Genomic DNA, 15,592 nt, shown 5'->3' with positions numbered 1-15,592 from the left:
TTATGACCAAGCGCTCAGTGTATGCCGAAGGGATGAATGGGTGACCCAGTTAGGAGCTTACTGCAGAAATCTGGAAGGTCCTAACCTAAGATCACAAGAGTGGAGAGGTGTGGATGGACCTAGGAAACGTCTGAGGCTTGTTTCAGGAAAATGGAACCCAGGCCAGGAGGTTCAATGAGAAGAATTTAATGTGGGAACCTCATTTCAAAGGTATTGGAAGAGCAGAAACAAAACAACAAAACAGCATGGTCCAGGGAGGCCATCCAGAAAAGCAACATGAAGAGGCCACTGTCACCCTTGAGCTGGAGGGACAAAGGTGGCATCATTTGATTCCAGGAGTCAGAGTACCTAGTGTGGGCCAGGACCGTGGAGAGGGAAGGGTTGCCATGGTTGGGTCTCCCAGGAAGCTGATCTGATCAGAGATGGAAATTAGCATGCAGAGGGATTATTAGGGAATGTTTTGTTTAGGGAAGAAACAGGATGGGCAGAGAGAACTGGGCTGGTGGCAATCTCAAGAAAGTCCTCATTGACCCTATGTATGAGTAGTCTGAAGACTGGACGCCCTTCAGAAGTAGCCCAAGTTGGGGCAAGGCAGCTAGACCTTTGTAGCCCCACAATCACCAGTCAGTGGCTGTAGACCTCTGGGAGGTAGACCTCTGCCTCCACGGACAAGGCAGCTCTTCTCAGTCAAGGCAATTTCCAACAAAAGCTCCCCAAAGGCGCCCCAGCTGTCGGAGAAAACGAAGTCCTTTAGTTCTGGAGGGGGATCTCACCGCACTTGGCAACAGCCATAGCTGTCTAGGGGGGCTGGAACCACAGAGGTGCAGCCAGGCCCAAAGCAGAGAAAGGAAGAAAGAGAGCCGAAACCCTCTGTTCTACCCACCACCCTCCGATTTCCCTCCAGGGTCTCCTGCTGGGCAAACTAGGCTGGAAACCAGTGGGTAAGGGAATATGGGAAACATTTTGCAAGGGGTAGCCCCAGGGAGCTGAGCAGGGGAAGGTAGGGGATGGCTCACCGCAAACAGGTCTATGATGGACCCAGTGACCACTGGCTGTGAGGGACAGGAAAAAAGCAGATTCAAGGGGAAAAGACTGTCAGGGATTCTGGGGCGGGAAAGGGGAAGGTCTGTGATGGTGATGCCTCTCTCAGAAGAGGCAGTGAGGGAGGTGCACACTCACTGAAGATGCTGATGGACCATGCTGAGTTTGCCGTCTAAGTGCAGATGCGAAGCTGGCAGCTCAGTGGAATCTAAATACTGGTACAAGATAAACTTGAGGAGCATAAAACCTCAGGGGGGCTCTCTCCTGGCCACAGGACCAACTGCAGCCTCCTCAACAGGACATTTTCTCAAAGGACCTTTGTAGGTTCCTCCACTCTGCCCTTCTCCACATCCCTACCTGGTCTACCCAGCCACCGTTCATACCGCCCCACGTCCTGCCCCAGCAACAACCTCACCATAGTGCCCCTCCCCCCAAGGTCAAGTGCTTTCTAAGTGAGTCCTTCCTAATTCCTCCTTTCTCCCTAGAAATGGTAATCCCACCAGGATTTGCTAGCGATTTGACCACAGCAAATAACTTCATATTCCTAGCCTTCTTCCTTTGTGAAATGGGGCAAAAAATAACCCTCAATCGTGGCTGTAGCAAGCGAAGTGAAGTAATATGGGTAAAATGCTAAGAACAGCGCCTAATGCATATGGACCTCAATTAACGTTAGTTATTAGCATGATCTTAATTTTCATCTCTTAATCCTCAGCGTCTAGCCTTTAGTAGACGCTTAATTAGTGTTTGTTGAATGAATGGAGACTTAATATGGAAAAGGATTTATCGTTGGGTCTCTACCTGGTTTTAGAAAATTAAGTATTTGGCAGAAGCACTGGCACTCTCTATTAGGTATTATGCTATGTTGGGTGTCCAAGGACTCCAAATTGACCTGGTTCTCTCATGAAAGAAAATGACAGAAACTGTTTTGGTTTTGCTTTTCACGGAGCTTTGCACAGGGTCTGGCACACATTCTGTGCTCATCCAAATCACATTGCACGAATGCACGCACACGACCTGGGAGGGTCGCCCCTGTGTAGGCAGTATCATTGTCTGTGGTCAGAATGACTTCCACTCCCCTACCCGCCCACCGCGGAAGCGGGACTGGCACCGCGGCCCCAGACCCTGCTGTGGAGGCTGGGGAGGGGGCAGGAATCCGGCGGCGGCCACGTGGGCCCCTTCCGCCCTCTCCCCACATCCTTTGTTTCCCACCGGCCGCGGCTCAGGAAGTTCTTTCTGCGAGTCACCGCGAAGGGGCGGCCAGGGAGCCTGGAGAAGCTATTTCCGTGCAATCCGAGCAGGCGGCAGGGGCGTGGAGGTGGAGGAAGCGCAGAAGGCCCAGTGTTTGCTTTTATTTCATCCAACAGAAGGTTCTATTTGTGGAAGCGAACAGACGCTGGGGATTAGAACTGGGAGGGGGGCAGGAAAAGGAAAAAAAAAGCCACATCCACTACCACGCACAGGTCTTCCCCGGAACTATCGCGTGGGGGTGAATGACTGGTTCTGGAATTCATCACCTTTCCTATCCTCTCTTCCTCCCGCTGCACCCGGGCCTCGGCGGCGCCTACCGCTCCAACCGGAGGTTCTTAGGCACCGGGCGGTGGGAGGGATCCCCGGGGCAAAAGGCACAACAGCACTGCAACTGCAAGCAGCTGTGCAGAAAACTGTGGAGCGCGCACCCGCAAACCATTGTGCTAGGTGTGAATGGAGAGCGCGCACCAATCAGCGGTCGCCTAGCCCCCTGCGGCCCCGCCCCTCCCGCCCACTTCCCCGAGACCCTGACGTCACGGGAACTTTTCCTCCGCCCCCTCCTCCGGTTCTAAAGCCTCATTCTGGGCTTGTCTCAGGGCGCGCGCCGCCTCCTGCCCAGCCCAGCCCCGGGGGCGTGTGCGCGCGCCCAAGCGGGCTCCGGACGCTCCACCTGCGCCAGAGCGCGCGCTGCCCAGAGCATCCCCCTGCGCTCGCTCCACTCCCAGCGCCCCCGCGGATCCAGCTCCACCTCTGCCCCCACCCAGGCTCCCCCTCCGCTCTGGTGATTGCTCTCTGGCGGCGAAGCCCGAGTCGTCGTAGCCACCTCATTGCACAACCCGGCTTCCCAACTGTTTACACAGCCTGGCCTGTGAGTGTGTGTGTGTATACAGCGTGAGTCACTGGGAGGCGGAGGAGGTGGAGGAAAAGGAGAAGGAGGAGTGCACTGGCCGGGACCGGTGCGGCGCACACACTCACACTCAGTCACTCTCTCCAAGCGCGTCTTGTTCGCGCACACACACGCCGGGAGCCCAGGAGCGCGCAGGATCCCGAGCGCCACCGAGAAGTTGCTGCGGCTTGCACTCCGGACTTCTTGCTTTGCAAAGTGCATTTGACCTGCTTTGTGCCGAGCCTGCGGAATCCTGTCCTCGCGGCTCAGGATCTTGGGAACACCGGACGCCTCTGCCGCCGAGACTGTCGGCAGCCTAGACAACAATAGCGGCGGCGCCCCCAACGAGGAGCCCCGAGTCGGTGTCCGCGGGGATCCGGGGACCCGAGTCGGCCTCCGCCCCTCAGACGCGCGGCCAGCCGTGGTCCCCGCGTGCAACCGGAGCGCCCGAGAGCGGCTCCAGCTTCGCCCCCCGTAGGGACCGAACCCAGCTCTGTCTGCAAACTCCATCTCGTGGGCTGGAATAAGTCGCGGCGCCGGCGCCGAGACTGCAGCGCCTTCCCGCGCGGATCCGCGGACGTACAAAGTCGGGGCCGTCCGGTCCTGGGACGGGATGCGGGTCGGTCCCGTGCGCTCTGCCATGAGCGGCGTCTCGCAGCCCCGCGGCCCGACCTTGTTGCTCCCCGCCGCCCGGGGCGCCCCGGCCAAACGCCTACTGGACACGGACGACAAGGCGACCGTAGCGGCCAAGTGCCCGCGCCTCTCCGAGTGCTCGAGCCCACCGGACTACCTCAGCCCCCCTGGCTCTCCCTGCAGCCCACAGCCTCCTCCCGCCGCGCCGGGTTCTGGAGGCGGCTCCGGGAGCGCGCCTGGGCCCAGCCGTATCGCCGACTACCTGCTGCTGCCCCTGGCCGAACGCGAGCATGTGTCCCGGGCGCTGTGCATCCACACTGGCCGCGAGCTGCGCTGCAAGGTACGTGCACGAGGGTTGGGGGGACGCGGTGGCAGTCTAGCATGCTTAGAGCCTCGCCCGCCCGGGGGGTCGAAGGTACCACCAGTGCTTTTGGGGCATGTCGGATAAGTGACTTGAGTTGGGTGAGGCAGCGTTTGATCAGGTTCACCCCTTTAGAGATTGAAGGGTTGCCGAAGGACTGATATAATGGGGGCTCAGCGGTCAAGAGGAAGTACAGTGTTCAATTACTTTATATTATTTCCTTAGCGTCTGGAGCAGAGCGTGGCGTTCCATATAAGTTATGGAATTGAGATGGATTCCAGGGCCATGCCATTCCCCTTCTCTCATTCTCGCTCCCCCCGCCCCTTGTCCTGGAAGGACGCCCTGCAGTGGGTGCCTCCTTGGAGCTTGGAGTAACCGGCAGCTCCCTGCCCGGGTGTCAAGGCACCCGGGCTCAGCTGTCTGTGTGGGTCTCTGGTCTTGGGGATCCCAGCTTGAACCTGCTGTGGGACGAGAACCCCGTTTTCCCTAGAGAGCAGCCTGAAGGGGTCTTCCAGTCGGGGCGGGGAATTTGCCCAGAGTAGAAATATTGGAAAGCCCGCACCGGCTAGGAATCCTCGCTTCCATTCTTGTCTTTATTTTCCGGCCAGCGATTTATTACCTCCTGAACCTAAGGGATTCCACCCAGGAAACCGGATCCTTGAGGTGCTCCTCCAATGCCCATAGACGCAGACCATTCCTACAGTTCGCCCTTTGCGAACCTCAGACCCCCGTCTGACATCCCTGAGAACCCTCTGAGCGTCTCCTTTTCACCTGAAGGATAGGGTCACCCCTGTTAAAGTTGCTCATGAGTTTTCCTCAACTCACCTGACCCCCCCACCCCATTTTTCCTGGGCTTGCTGCTGCCACCTACTGTCCAACCTGAGTGAAATTTCATGATCAAGCCCAATTAAAAGGGGTGGGGGGGATCGTTTCTTCTGGGTGGCTGGCGGGTTAAGAGCTGTTTTGGGAAGAGTGTGTGTGTGTGCGGTGGGGCGCGGTGGGGTGGGGTGCGGCGGGCAGGAGGAGGGGAGCAGCGGAGAGGTTTTTCTAGCTGGTGCCAAAGCAGCCAGGCCTCAGAGGTGGGGTGGGTCCGGCCATTGTGCAACCCCTTCCAGTTCCTCTGAGCAGATAATAGCTGAATCCAGATGGTGACAGCCCGTGTGTCACCGTTTCCAGTTGAGTCCTAGGATATGAGTAACCAGGCCAAACAAAAGGCTCTTAAAGAGACCAGCCAGTCTTCTGGCAGAGATATTCCCTATTTCCTGGGTGAAGCTGGAGGTGGGAGCTGGGGGCAGGGGTGGGGGGCGGAGATAAACAAACAAATGACAAAACTACGGAGAGGATCCCCAGATCTCGCCTGGGAGAATTGTCACTCAAGGCTGCTTCTGCCTGAGCCAGACTGTAGGCAGGTTGCTTAAGGCTGCGTTGTCCCAGTCTTCTCTCTCCTAGTCATCTGCTCCTTCTGACTAATGACGGGTCTGCCAGTTCTCCCATCCTGGCTTCCACTTGGAGGCTGCAGGCGCCCTTTGGCGCTCTTTCTCTGCCGGGCACTTTAGGTCTATGGGAGGCCGTGCATTTCCAGGGCCTTGCTTTGCACTTCCTGGAGGTCTCAGGGGGGACCTTCTATCAGCCACTTGGTGCAGATTGCTTGCCAACCAGGAAAGGCCACAGAGGTGGGGACCTGGGGACATAGCTCTCTGGAGCTGATAGCCTTATGGAAGGCAGGAACATATATAGAAAACAGTTTCTTTAAACCTTCCCTGTGGTAACCTGTTGGATATTTGCTAGCCTAGAGGCCTGGATGTTTCTGGTTTGGGGTGTTAGGGGCAGCAGAGATAAGAGGGTGTGTGTAAATGAAAGGACCCTACTGTCAAGCAAAGCCCAAAGATTGAGACCTGCAGCCCAGCCTGGAATTTTGGAGGTGGCCTCTGCTTTTCTTGCCTCCTAAGTGGGTCACCTTCTCTCTGCAGGTGTTTCCCATTAAACACTACCAGGACAAAATCAGGCCTTACATCCAGCTGCCGTCACACAGAAACATCACCGGCATCGTGGAAGTGATCCTTGGGGAGACCAAGGCCTATGTCTTCTTTGAGAAGGACTTTGGGGACATGCACTCCTACGTGCGGAGCCGGAAGAGGCTGCGGGAAGAGGAGGCTTCCCGGCTCTTCAAGCAGATTGTCTCTGCCGTTGCCCACTGTCACCAGTCGGCCATCGTGCTGGGGGACCTGAAGCTTAGGAAATTCGTCTTCTCCACGGAGGAGAGGTGAGCAGCCTCCACAGGCCCTCTTGGGCCTTCTGGAACCAACACGGAGGTGCAGTGTGTTGGTTCAGAACCACACGGAGAGCTCAGTTGTCCCAGTTAGTTTATAGAAGTCCTCTCCTGAGGAGCTGTGGCCAAGGTTGGCTTGTTCTGCACTCTGGTGGATGTGGCTTGGGACACCTTGCTGCTTTTGTGGGATGTCATGTGATAGCAGAAAACCTTTCCCACTCCCACCTCAGGATCAGGGTTATTCTCCATTGTTGTCAGATAGATCAGTTCTTCTGGGGTACAAATGTCAACCTGCCCTTCACAACCTAGACTCCTAAAGGAAGTTTTCAAATCCTTGTCTTCCCCAAGTGGGGTTGCTTTTGCGTACCTCGAGGGTATCGCAGAGCTAGTTAGAGTGTCGTATTTGCAGAATTCTGCCTTCCTCTGTACCACATTCCCATTCCATCTCAGGCTCGGCCCCCAGTGTTTTTCTTCTCATTCTCCAGTGACTTTTTGGATATCTTTGTTGGCCACCTCTTCAGAAAATAGCCACACTGAATAATAAATGGAAGTTGGCTAGAATCAGTTGCTAAATATAGATCCCGGCTTACCTCATAAAGGACAAGATGCGCTTGATAAGAGAATAATGAGACCGTAAGATTCAGAATTGAGGTTTCAGACAAGAGAATTCAGGAAGCCGCAGGAGATAAGCTTTACCTGATTACAAGAGGTGGGCCACACACATCCCTTGCAGAAAGATTAACAGCAGTGTTGTGATAGACTCGTAGGGGTGGCTGGGTGGTATTTGGTTGTAACTGTCCATGCAAGGCTGACCCCCACCTGTGCTTTGTCACCTTTCACTCCAAATCCTGTGAAAAACTACCGGGTTGAGTTGCCAGAAAGCATGGCGTTGTATCTGACCTTGCAATAATTATTGGAACATACTGATTAGCAAAGAAAAGCAAAGTGTTTGCAATGGAGAAGTTTCCAATTCCTGGCACATGCTCCTTTGAGACGGTGATGTATTTTCTGAAACATGCCTTCCACACCTCCTTACTAGCTTTTGAAACCCGCATTGCACAGGCGAATGTCATGTGCATGGAGTTTGGCAACCCGAGGGTTAAGCAATGGCAGGCTGACGCTAGCGTGTAACCAGCACAGGTGCAGGGTTTTAGTGCTACAGCAGCCAATCAGGGGCAGACAGTGTGGGTTGAGTCATATTTTCCGTTTACAGAACCAATGGGTATTTTACATAACGACGGGGAGGTCAGGCTGAGGACATACCGAAGTTAGCACATGCATACTACACTCCAGGGAACAGGAAGGCAGGAAGATAAAAAAAAAAAAAAAAAAAAGAAAAAAGAAACCAACCAGACCTTTGAGAGGAAAAGGAATTGACCCATTAACCAGTACCAAATGTGTTTTAACTTCGCAAGTGACTTACAGAAACAGGGCGATTTCTGAGAAGCAGATATCACAGGTTCCCCACGTGGGTCCAGGAGACCTGGGTGGCTGGATGTGGACGAGGAAGCCCCTCTAGCTTCATAAAAGAGTCTTTCACTAAAGGTTTTCAGACTTTAGTGACCTGAGCAGATAAACCCCCCCACCCCCCGTAGGGTACATATGCTCAGGTGTGGGTATACCACACATGTAGTTGTTTTAGGGCCCCTGCACCCTTCAAATCCACCAGCCACGTCTGTTTGCTCATGTGACCTCTCTGTCCAGGCTAACTGTTCTTTGCAATTAAAAGCCTCAATAAATATAATGGACCTTCCTTGCACCTTTCCCATCACAGTGATCACGGTCTGGAGGTCTGGACCCGGTGGACAGAGTTCCCTCTGTGTATATATATATCAGTGTAAGCAGGAGCATTGGCAGCCTGTGCGCAATAATAGTGAATGTGGGCTCCACGTTCTCAAATGCAAAGCGTTGCTCCCACAGCCCTGGCCATCAGTGGGGTGATAAGGACCAGATCGGCTTGCAGGGTGCTCTGGCCCTCCCTGGTGAATAGACTAGGCTGCTCTTCTTTGGTAGCATTTGTAGAAAACTGTCAGCATTCCCTGCAGACCAGTTCCCACTTCTGCATCGTGCCCTTTGGAAGTTGTGTAAGCCCCATCAGGAGATTTCTTCTCAGCTTAAGCATCGTGAATAGTATGTGGGGCTTTACATCATCTGCTCCAGGATCATACACTCCGTCCCGGGCGTGCTCTCCATACTTCGCAGAGGTTTATTGCAGCGCGTACTGGTCTGTGAAACCCTGAGTCCCCGTGGTTGCAGGGCACTGCTTACTGGATGAGGGTAAATGGCGTTCCTGGAGCCTTGGCAATGCATGCCTGTGGGCGCTGTGCTTGGGAAGGCTCTCATAGCAGCTGCTCTGGAAGTAATGGCTCGTTCTCTCTCCCGCAGAACCCAGCTCAGACTGGAAAGTCTGGAAGACACACACATCATCAAGGGGGAAGACGACGCCTTGTCAGACAAACACGGTTGCCCGGCCTACGTGAGCCCCGAGATTCTGAACACCACGGGGACCTACTCCGGAAAGGCGGCCGATGTTTGGAGCCTTGGGGTGATGCTCTACACCCTGTTGGTGGGACGATACCCCTTCCATGACTCGGACCCCAGTGCCCTTTTCTCCAAAATCCGCCGTGGACAGTTCTGCATTCCGGATCACATTTCCCCCAAAGCCAGGTGCCTCATTCGCAGCCTCCTGAGGCGGGATCCCTCTGAGAGACTCACTGCTCCCGAGATCTTACTCCATCCCTGGTTTGAGTCCGTCTTGGAACCTGGGTACGTCGACTCAGAAATGGGAACTTCAGATCAGATCGTCCCAGAGTACCAGGAGGACAGTGACGTTAGTTCCTTCTTCTGCTAATCCCAGAAAACCTCAGAAACCTCATAATTCTCACACATGGCATTTCCATTTCCAAAGATGGACAGGCAGTTTGACGTGGTGCCCACCAGATAGGCGATGGCGCGAAGACTGTAGCTGCTGATCTCTACGCGGCACCCACTCCGACTGGCCGTGCTGGATGACGTGTGATTGGTGTGAGCAAGCGTGCACTCTGATCGGCTGCCCTGCGAAGCCGTTTCCCTTCTTAAGGAGAAGTCACCAACTATTCCTTTGTCAGACTCGGGGGTGGGGGTCTGCACCTTGTAGAGGTGGCAAAGGGTATGGATACCCTACGGCGTGTGGTCAAGTGAAGCGAACATTCTGAAGGGGAGAGGAAGTGAATCACACAATGGCATTTGGGGCAATAACCTATTCTTACAGGGTGACAGATAAGTCAGGCCAATAAACCTGCCATCTTTGAACTTGTTTTTGGTAGCTAGACTTTCGCTACCCCAGCCTCTCTGAGCGGAGAGTTTTTTTTTTATTTTTATTTTTTTCACACACATTTAGCGATAACTGCTTCATTTTGGGGCAGATCGTTTTTGGAGTATAGGAGCCTGCCTGCACCATGAACCCAGACTCTCCTCTGTTTCTTGCCAAGACCTCATTTGCACTAATGCCTTCTTTCTGACCTTGAAACGCACCCCCCACTCCTCCACCTCCCACCCACCCACCTGCTCCGAAAGCACTTACCAGCTAACTGTGGAAAAGTGTCACAAATGACTCGAACTCCTGGCTATTCCGAGCGCTGAGCTCAGACAGAGACTGCAGAGTTTTAAAAATAATTCGAGCACTTGGAAACTTAGCTTTTCTGGTTCCTCTCAAATATGTTAGCATTTCTCCTTTTCTTTTCTTCCCAAGACCATCTCAGGGCGGAGTGTTTTGTCTAAGAGGGGAAAGATACGGAGTCTCTCAACTCCCCTCTCCCAAGAGCAAATGGTAACCTTAAGAGAAAGAGAATTTTGGGTGGTTCTCAGACCGAGTGCCAGAATTAGACTTTAACCCCCCCCCCCATCCGCCCTTGGCATTGTGTGTGTGTCTGCAGTTTTGCATGATGGGTTGTTAATATTTCAAATGTGTGGTGGTTTATGAATACGTCTGTATAATCAGCCTCTGGAAGAAATAGGAGACCCCAAATCTTTGCAGCCAGAAGGGACTTTAAAAGTCATGTCGTCCAACTTCTTCTCTCTGTCTGCCCCCCTGCCCATGCAGGATTCCCCCCACCCTTCACTTCTTTTACATCTGGGAACCCAGTCCCGTCTGAATGCTTCCAGAGACAGGAGCTCACTCCCGACAGAAGATAGAACTTAACAGAGAAACTGCAACTTGCATTAAATTAAAAAAAAACAAACCCAAAACCAGTACAGATGAAATACCAGTCCTGTCTCAGACAGGACTGAAAGTAGGTGGCGAAACGGGTAAACCAAACATACTGTATTTTGAGAAATGGCACAGAATCAGGCGGTCATCTTTAAGGGCTATGCCTAGGCAAACTACTAACCTGCATCGTTAAGAATGCCATGTATACCTCATGTACTGTGTACTTTGTACATATATTTTACCTTTTATACATAACGTTCGAGATTTTTTGTTGTTGTTGTTGTTGTTCTGGCTCTGAGGCTTGTTTTGTTGTCTGTGTCTGTCTGAATAACCTGCGTGTCTAAAACCACGTGAAATGTGAATGATCGTTGGCGATCTTACCTTGACAGAATCATGGGACTCGGAGAAGAGGGAGGACGGAGGCCTCTGGCGCACTAACGCTCTCGTGGTTGCTGGACTGTTGTATCTGTGATACATTACCTGGCTCGGGACTCCGGCGGGGCTGGCTGGGGCTCCCGCCGGGAAAGCTGGAAACACTAGACCCCTCCTGTACATGTGTATATATGTGGACAGTGAGACGGCCGTTTTTGACTTGTAGAGAAATTTTAATAAATCTGGTTTCGTAAATAGGCGCAGTGCATTTCTTTTCAGTCCAGTCTGCCCTTTTGCCTTGCGCAGTAATCTTGCCGGGAGGTGGGGGTTGGGGGGGGGGGGGCGGGCGGAGGCCGAGGTCTGGCCTCAGGGCTTGGGGAATTGCATGGGGGAGACAGATGTACTCCGATGATGATGATGATGATATAGGATGATTGGATATGACTTTGGACAGAACTCATTCACTGTTTGCACTGGAGTGGGGCAAATTCCTTTTGATGGGTGAAGCCAATTTGGTGAAATCAGGTTGATGGGGGCGGCGGGCTGACTTTGGAGTCGAGGAGCATTGGAAGAGAAGCGTCTGTAAAGAAGCCTGCCGTTGTAAGAGTCCCTCTAGCTTTTGGTTGTTTTTTTTTAGGTCAGGGGCCCTGGGGAATTTGATGAAAGCTTTGGACGCGTCTCAGAAAAAAATGTATATATGTGTATCCGACATAATTTTGCTAAAATTTCCAATGTCCACAGATAACCCTGAAGGCATCTGAAGGCCTCCTGTTGAGAACTGCCTTCTCCACATTCCCCTGTTAGACTTAATTAAAATGGCTAATTGAGACATTCCTTTTTGTTTTTTCCTCTAAGTATAATAATGGAAAAACAAAACGAAACTCAAAAGACATTTTTAATTACAAAGGTAGAGAAAGGATTTTTATTTCATTGGGCTTATAGCTTCACTATTACATCAGACTTTTTTTCATCAGAAGCTATTCTAAATGATGTCAATTAGCATCCAGGGTGACTTAAAAAAGACTTTACATTGTAAAATGTGATCTATATACAGAAAAAACAAGTGCACGTGTGTGTGTATATAGCTCTGAATCTTCACCAACTGAGCACCCCGGTACGCCCAGTGCCCAGGTCATGAAAACACAACAGTGCCAGGACCCAGGATCTCTTCTCCCCTTGTAGCCGCTGCCTGACACTCCTTCCGAGGGTTACCACCACGGGACAGAATTGTTACTGTGAAGTTTTAGCTGTCCAGATTAGAATAAGGGCTAGGTCACCAACCCCACACCGAAGTTGCGGGTGACACAACTCGCCACCCTGTTGTAGGACTCAGGCTGAGATCACCCAGGAAAGCAGCCCTATGACACTGAAGTAAGCACAGCTCGGGCCTCATGACTCAGGGACTTAAGAAAAGAAAAGGAGAGGGCGCATCAGAGGGACGGTGGGAAATGGTCCAATGCCTGGGTGGCTCAGACACAAAGAAGCTGGGGGTCGGTCGAGGGCCAGTCCATGAACAGGGCCCTCAAACCCCAAAGTGCAGCCTCAGAACACACATTACAGGGTCTCCCTGCTCGCAGGAGCCCGGGTGAGGCTCAGCACGAGTCCTTGGGCATACAGCCGGCTAATACTTTGGACTTTATGGAGCTTTTTAATCTGAGGATTTCAAAATACTTTGCAAGCAATTAAGGTTACAACACCTCTTTGTGCTGTTGTTACATGCACCTAATGGAGAGAAATATGGGTCATGATTGGCTGGAATGACATGTGATGCCGCAAATCCATAAATTTAATCTCTTGGAAGATTGGAATAAATCTAGGGCAATCACCACGACTTACATTTCAGGAGGCTGGGATGAAAGTGGTGAACATGGTCTAAAAAGCGGGTCACTTTCATTTTCCTATCTGTCCTCAATCTACTGGTTGTTAGAGTAAATTATGCAAGTATTATCTCAACCTTTTATTCACATTGCACTTTCTAGAAGTTTCCTTCCCCACTACCCCCACCTTTACGACAGTCGAGTGAAACAGGCAAGTCAAATATCATTTGCTGCATTGTATAGATGAGAAAATGGAGGCTGGAATGTTTTCCAGTGGCCACTCAGGAGTAAACAGCTCAGAACTGGGGCATGAACTTGGGTCTTTGGACTTGCTGCTCGATGTTTCTATCTCCGCACACCCCGACAGAGAGTCTTCTGGTAAGATTGATGTTGGGAGGGCCGAGCAGGAGGGTGGGTGAGCCGTCTGGGTGCCAGGATGGATAACTGGTCTGCTGTAGCGTTTGAAATCGCTCATGTGCTTAGCCTCATCGCCACCAGCGTCCCAGTAGGGCCCAAGCGCTATGTGGATCAGGCATCCCCATTCGACTTCCCGGCACAGTGGGATACTCCTGCTGATCAGCAGGGCCGGCAGCCTCTTCGAGACTACTCTTGAGGCGGCTGTGAGGATTCTACTTCTCAGTGCCGAGACCACCTGCCACCGGAGGAAAGACACGACTGACACACAAGTTAGTTGCAAGAATCATAGGCAGTTTATTACTCACAAATCCTATGGGTGCCTGGGTACAGCTTAAGGGGGCCCCGTCGGCCTGCTCCTCTCTGCTGTCCTTGGTCAGAGCGGCGTGGAGACAGTCTACATCAACGTTGGACTCTGGGCGACTACCACAGCAGGGGGCCCCTCAGCTTTAGTACCTTTTCTGGCCAACGCCTTCTAACAGGTGTCAATCTACAGGATTACCACCTCAAACTACCTTTTTGGGAGTTCCTCACAGGGAGCCCTTTTTATGTGAATCTACCGAAATGTCACATCAAGCCACTTTTCAGGTGTTCCTAGGGAAGCTTCTTGTTTATATTAACCTCCAGTTATGACATCAAGCCGCTTCTTATCTATATATAACTTCACACACACACTGACTGGGCCCTGCGCGAAAGGCAGAGTCTGTTTATCACATCTGTACACACTAGATTAATTCCTGTCCAGATGGCATAACTTTATTAATTTCTATAATTGCTTTTAATTTTATATCCTAATCACTTCTACATATCTTCCCTGTTTTTCCATATTTCTATATATTTAATTACTATAAGATTGTATTACTGCAACAACCTTCCACGCGGCAGCCTCAATTGGCATAGACCTCCTGTATGAATATCAAGGTCCAGTTCAAGGAAATTCCAGTGATTTGAACAAAAACGTCTGGAATGACTTGGCTAGTGATGAGGCAGATTAAAAGACTTATAACGGTGCATTTTAAAAAATGTATATAATGGCACAGCGGGGTTGTGGAGAGTGTGAATCACTACACCCCCAAACATGTATTGGTATAACCGGGAAAGGGCAGAATCGTTTGATGTGGTCACAAGATGCACGCGTTCCACGCTAAATGAGCAGCTGTTCGTGGAGAGATTTGTTGATCCCGGAAACCGCAGTAGTGGGACTGATCTCCTCTGGACCCACCTTTGGCGTTGCCAGTTCCTTTTACCCTTTGTTGGCCTCGGTTTGATGTACTTCGAGGCCTCGATGGGACTTTGTGCTTGGTGTCTGCCGAAGCTTGTGTCCCACTGTGGCCGCAGACATTCTGCATCTCCTTGCAGGTCTGTGCCCTGGCGCTCAGCGAGGGGCTGTGTTGCTGGAATGGAACTACTTCACCAGAAGCGAGAGGCGCCTGAGAGCGTGTCCGGTGACTCTGGATGGTCCTTGTGTCTCAGCTTCCTTACAGCTCATGGCTTCTGCCCCAGCTTCTGGGCAGCTCATACCAATGGGAAAGAGCACACCTTAAAGAAATCGTATCATGTGGCACGACTGGGAAGCTAGCTACTTTACAATTGCCATTTTTATCATTTTTTAAGAATCATATTTTCCCTTGTCTCTCCCCCCAATTGTTATTTTTTTATTTTGTTTTATTTTTTATTTTGTTTTGTTTTATTTTAGAGAAGAGAGAGAAGCATCAACTCATTGCTACACCTAGTTGTGCATTAATTGCTTATCATATGTGCCATTTAAAAAATTATTTATTGATTTTACAGAGAGAAGATATGGAGGGGGTGATGAAAAGTATTGACTCATAGTTGCTACACTTTAGTTGTTCATTGTTTGCTTGTTGTATCTGCCTTGACCGGGCAAGCCCAGGGTTTTGAACTGGTGACCTCAGCATTCCAGGTCAGCGCTCTATTCACTGTGCCACCACAGGTCAGGCCTCATATGTGCCTTGAATGGGGATTGAACTAGTGACCTCAGGCTCAAGCCAGTGACCTTGGGTTTCAAACTGATGACCTCGGAATTCTGGGTCGACACTCTATCCCCTGCTCTATCACCTGTCAGGCCCTAGTTGTCTTTAATTTAACTCTTTTTGCAGATACACAATTTTATCTTGAAAATCCATTTACTTTTTCACACAGTTATTTTTTTAATGCCACTACTATTTATATGCATTAGTCTGAGTGATTTCATATTTCAGACAAACTAATCTAGGGCCAGAGTCCAGATGGAGAGAAAAGGGTAGATACAACTTTGTGAACAATCACTGATAGTGGGAAATTGACCCATGGCAAGTTCTGCTGATGTCCGGTAGACTTTTCAGGAAAGTAATTGTATTCC

General features: G+C 51.4%; 1 protein-coding gene and 1 pseudogene across 1 annotated transcript; both read left to right on the top strand.

Annotated features, from left to right (window-relative positions):
* The first annotated feature begins 3,002 nt into the window (after positions 1–3,002).
* On the top strand, positions 3,003–11,258 carry TRIB1 (tribbles pseudokinase 1). The gene is made up of 3 exons (XM_066265675.1): positions 3,003–4,148; positions 6,140–6,432; positions 8,824–11,258. Exons 1-3 carry the CDS (start codon positions 3,789–3,791, stop codon positions 9,287–9,289), a joined length of 1,119 nt encoding a protein of 372 aa, XP_066121772.1. The 5' UTR covers positions 3,003–3,788; the 3' UTR covers positions 9,290–11,258.
* Positions 11,259–13,252: 1,994 nt separating this feature from the next.
* Positions 13,253–14,809, top strand: LOC136329730 (claudin domain-containing protein 1-like; annotated as a pseudogene).
* The last annotated feature ends 783 nt before the right edge of the window (positions 14,810–15,592 follow it).

This window comes from Saccopteryx bilineata, chromosome 3 (assembly GCF_036850765.1).
Source record: "Saccopteryx bilineata isolate mSacBil1 chromosome 3, mSacBil1_pri_phased_curated, whole genome shotgun sequence".
In the NCBI taxonomy this organism is placed as follows: domain Eukaryota; kingdom Metazoa; phylum Chordata; class Mammalia; order Chiroptera; family Emballonuridae; genus Saccopteryx; species Saccopteryx bilineata.
Note: the sequence above shows the minus strand (reverse complement) of the source record. Positions and strands in the feature narration are given on the sequence as shown.

What these genes read in the sequence shown, in the direction of transcription:
- TRIB1 (XM_066265675.1), top strand. Translation starts at nt 3,789, where the DNA reads ATGCGGGTCGGTCCCGTGCGCTCTGCCATGAGCGGCGTCTCGCAGCCC. An exon ending in GCCGCGAGCTGCGCTGCAAG is followed by an intron (nt 4,149 to 6,139) that starts GTACGTGCACGA and finishes TTCTCTCTGCAG; the next exon opens with GTGTTTCCCATTAAACACTA. An exon ending in GTCTTCTCCACGGAGGAGAG is followed by an intron (nt 6,433 to 8,823) that starts GTGAGCAGCCTC and finishes TCTCTCCCGCAG; the next exon opens with AACCCAGCTCAGACTGGAAA.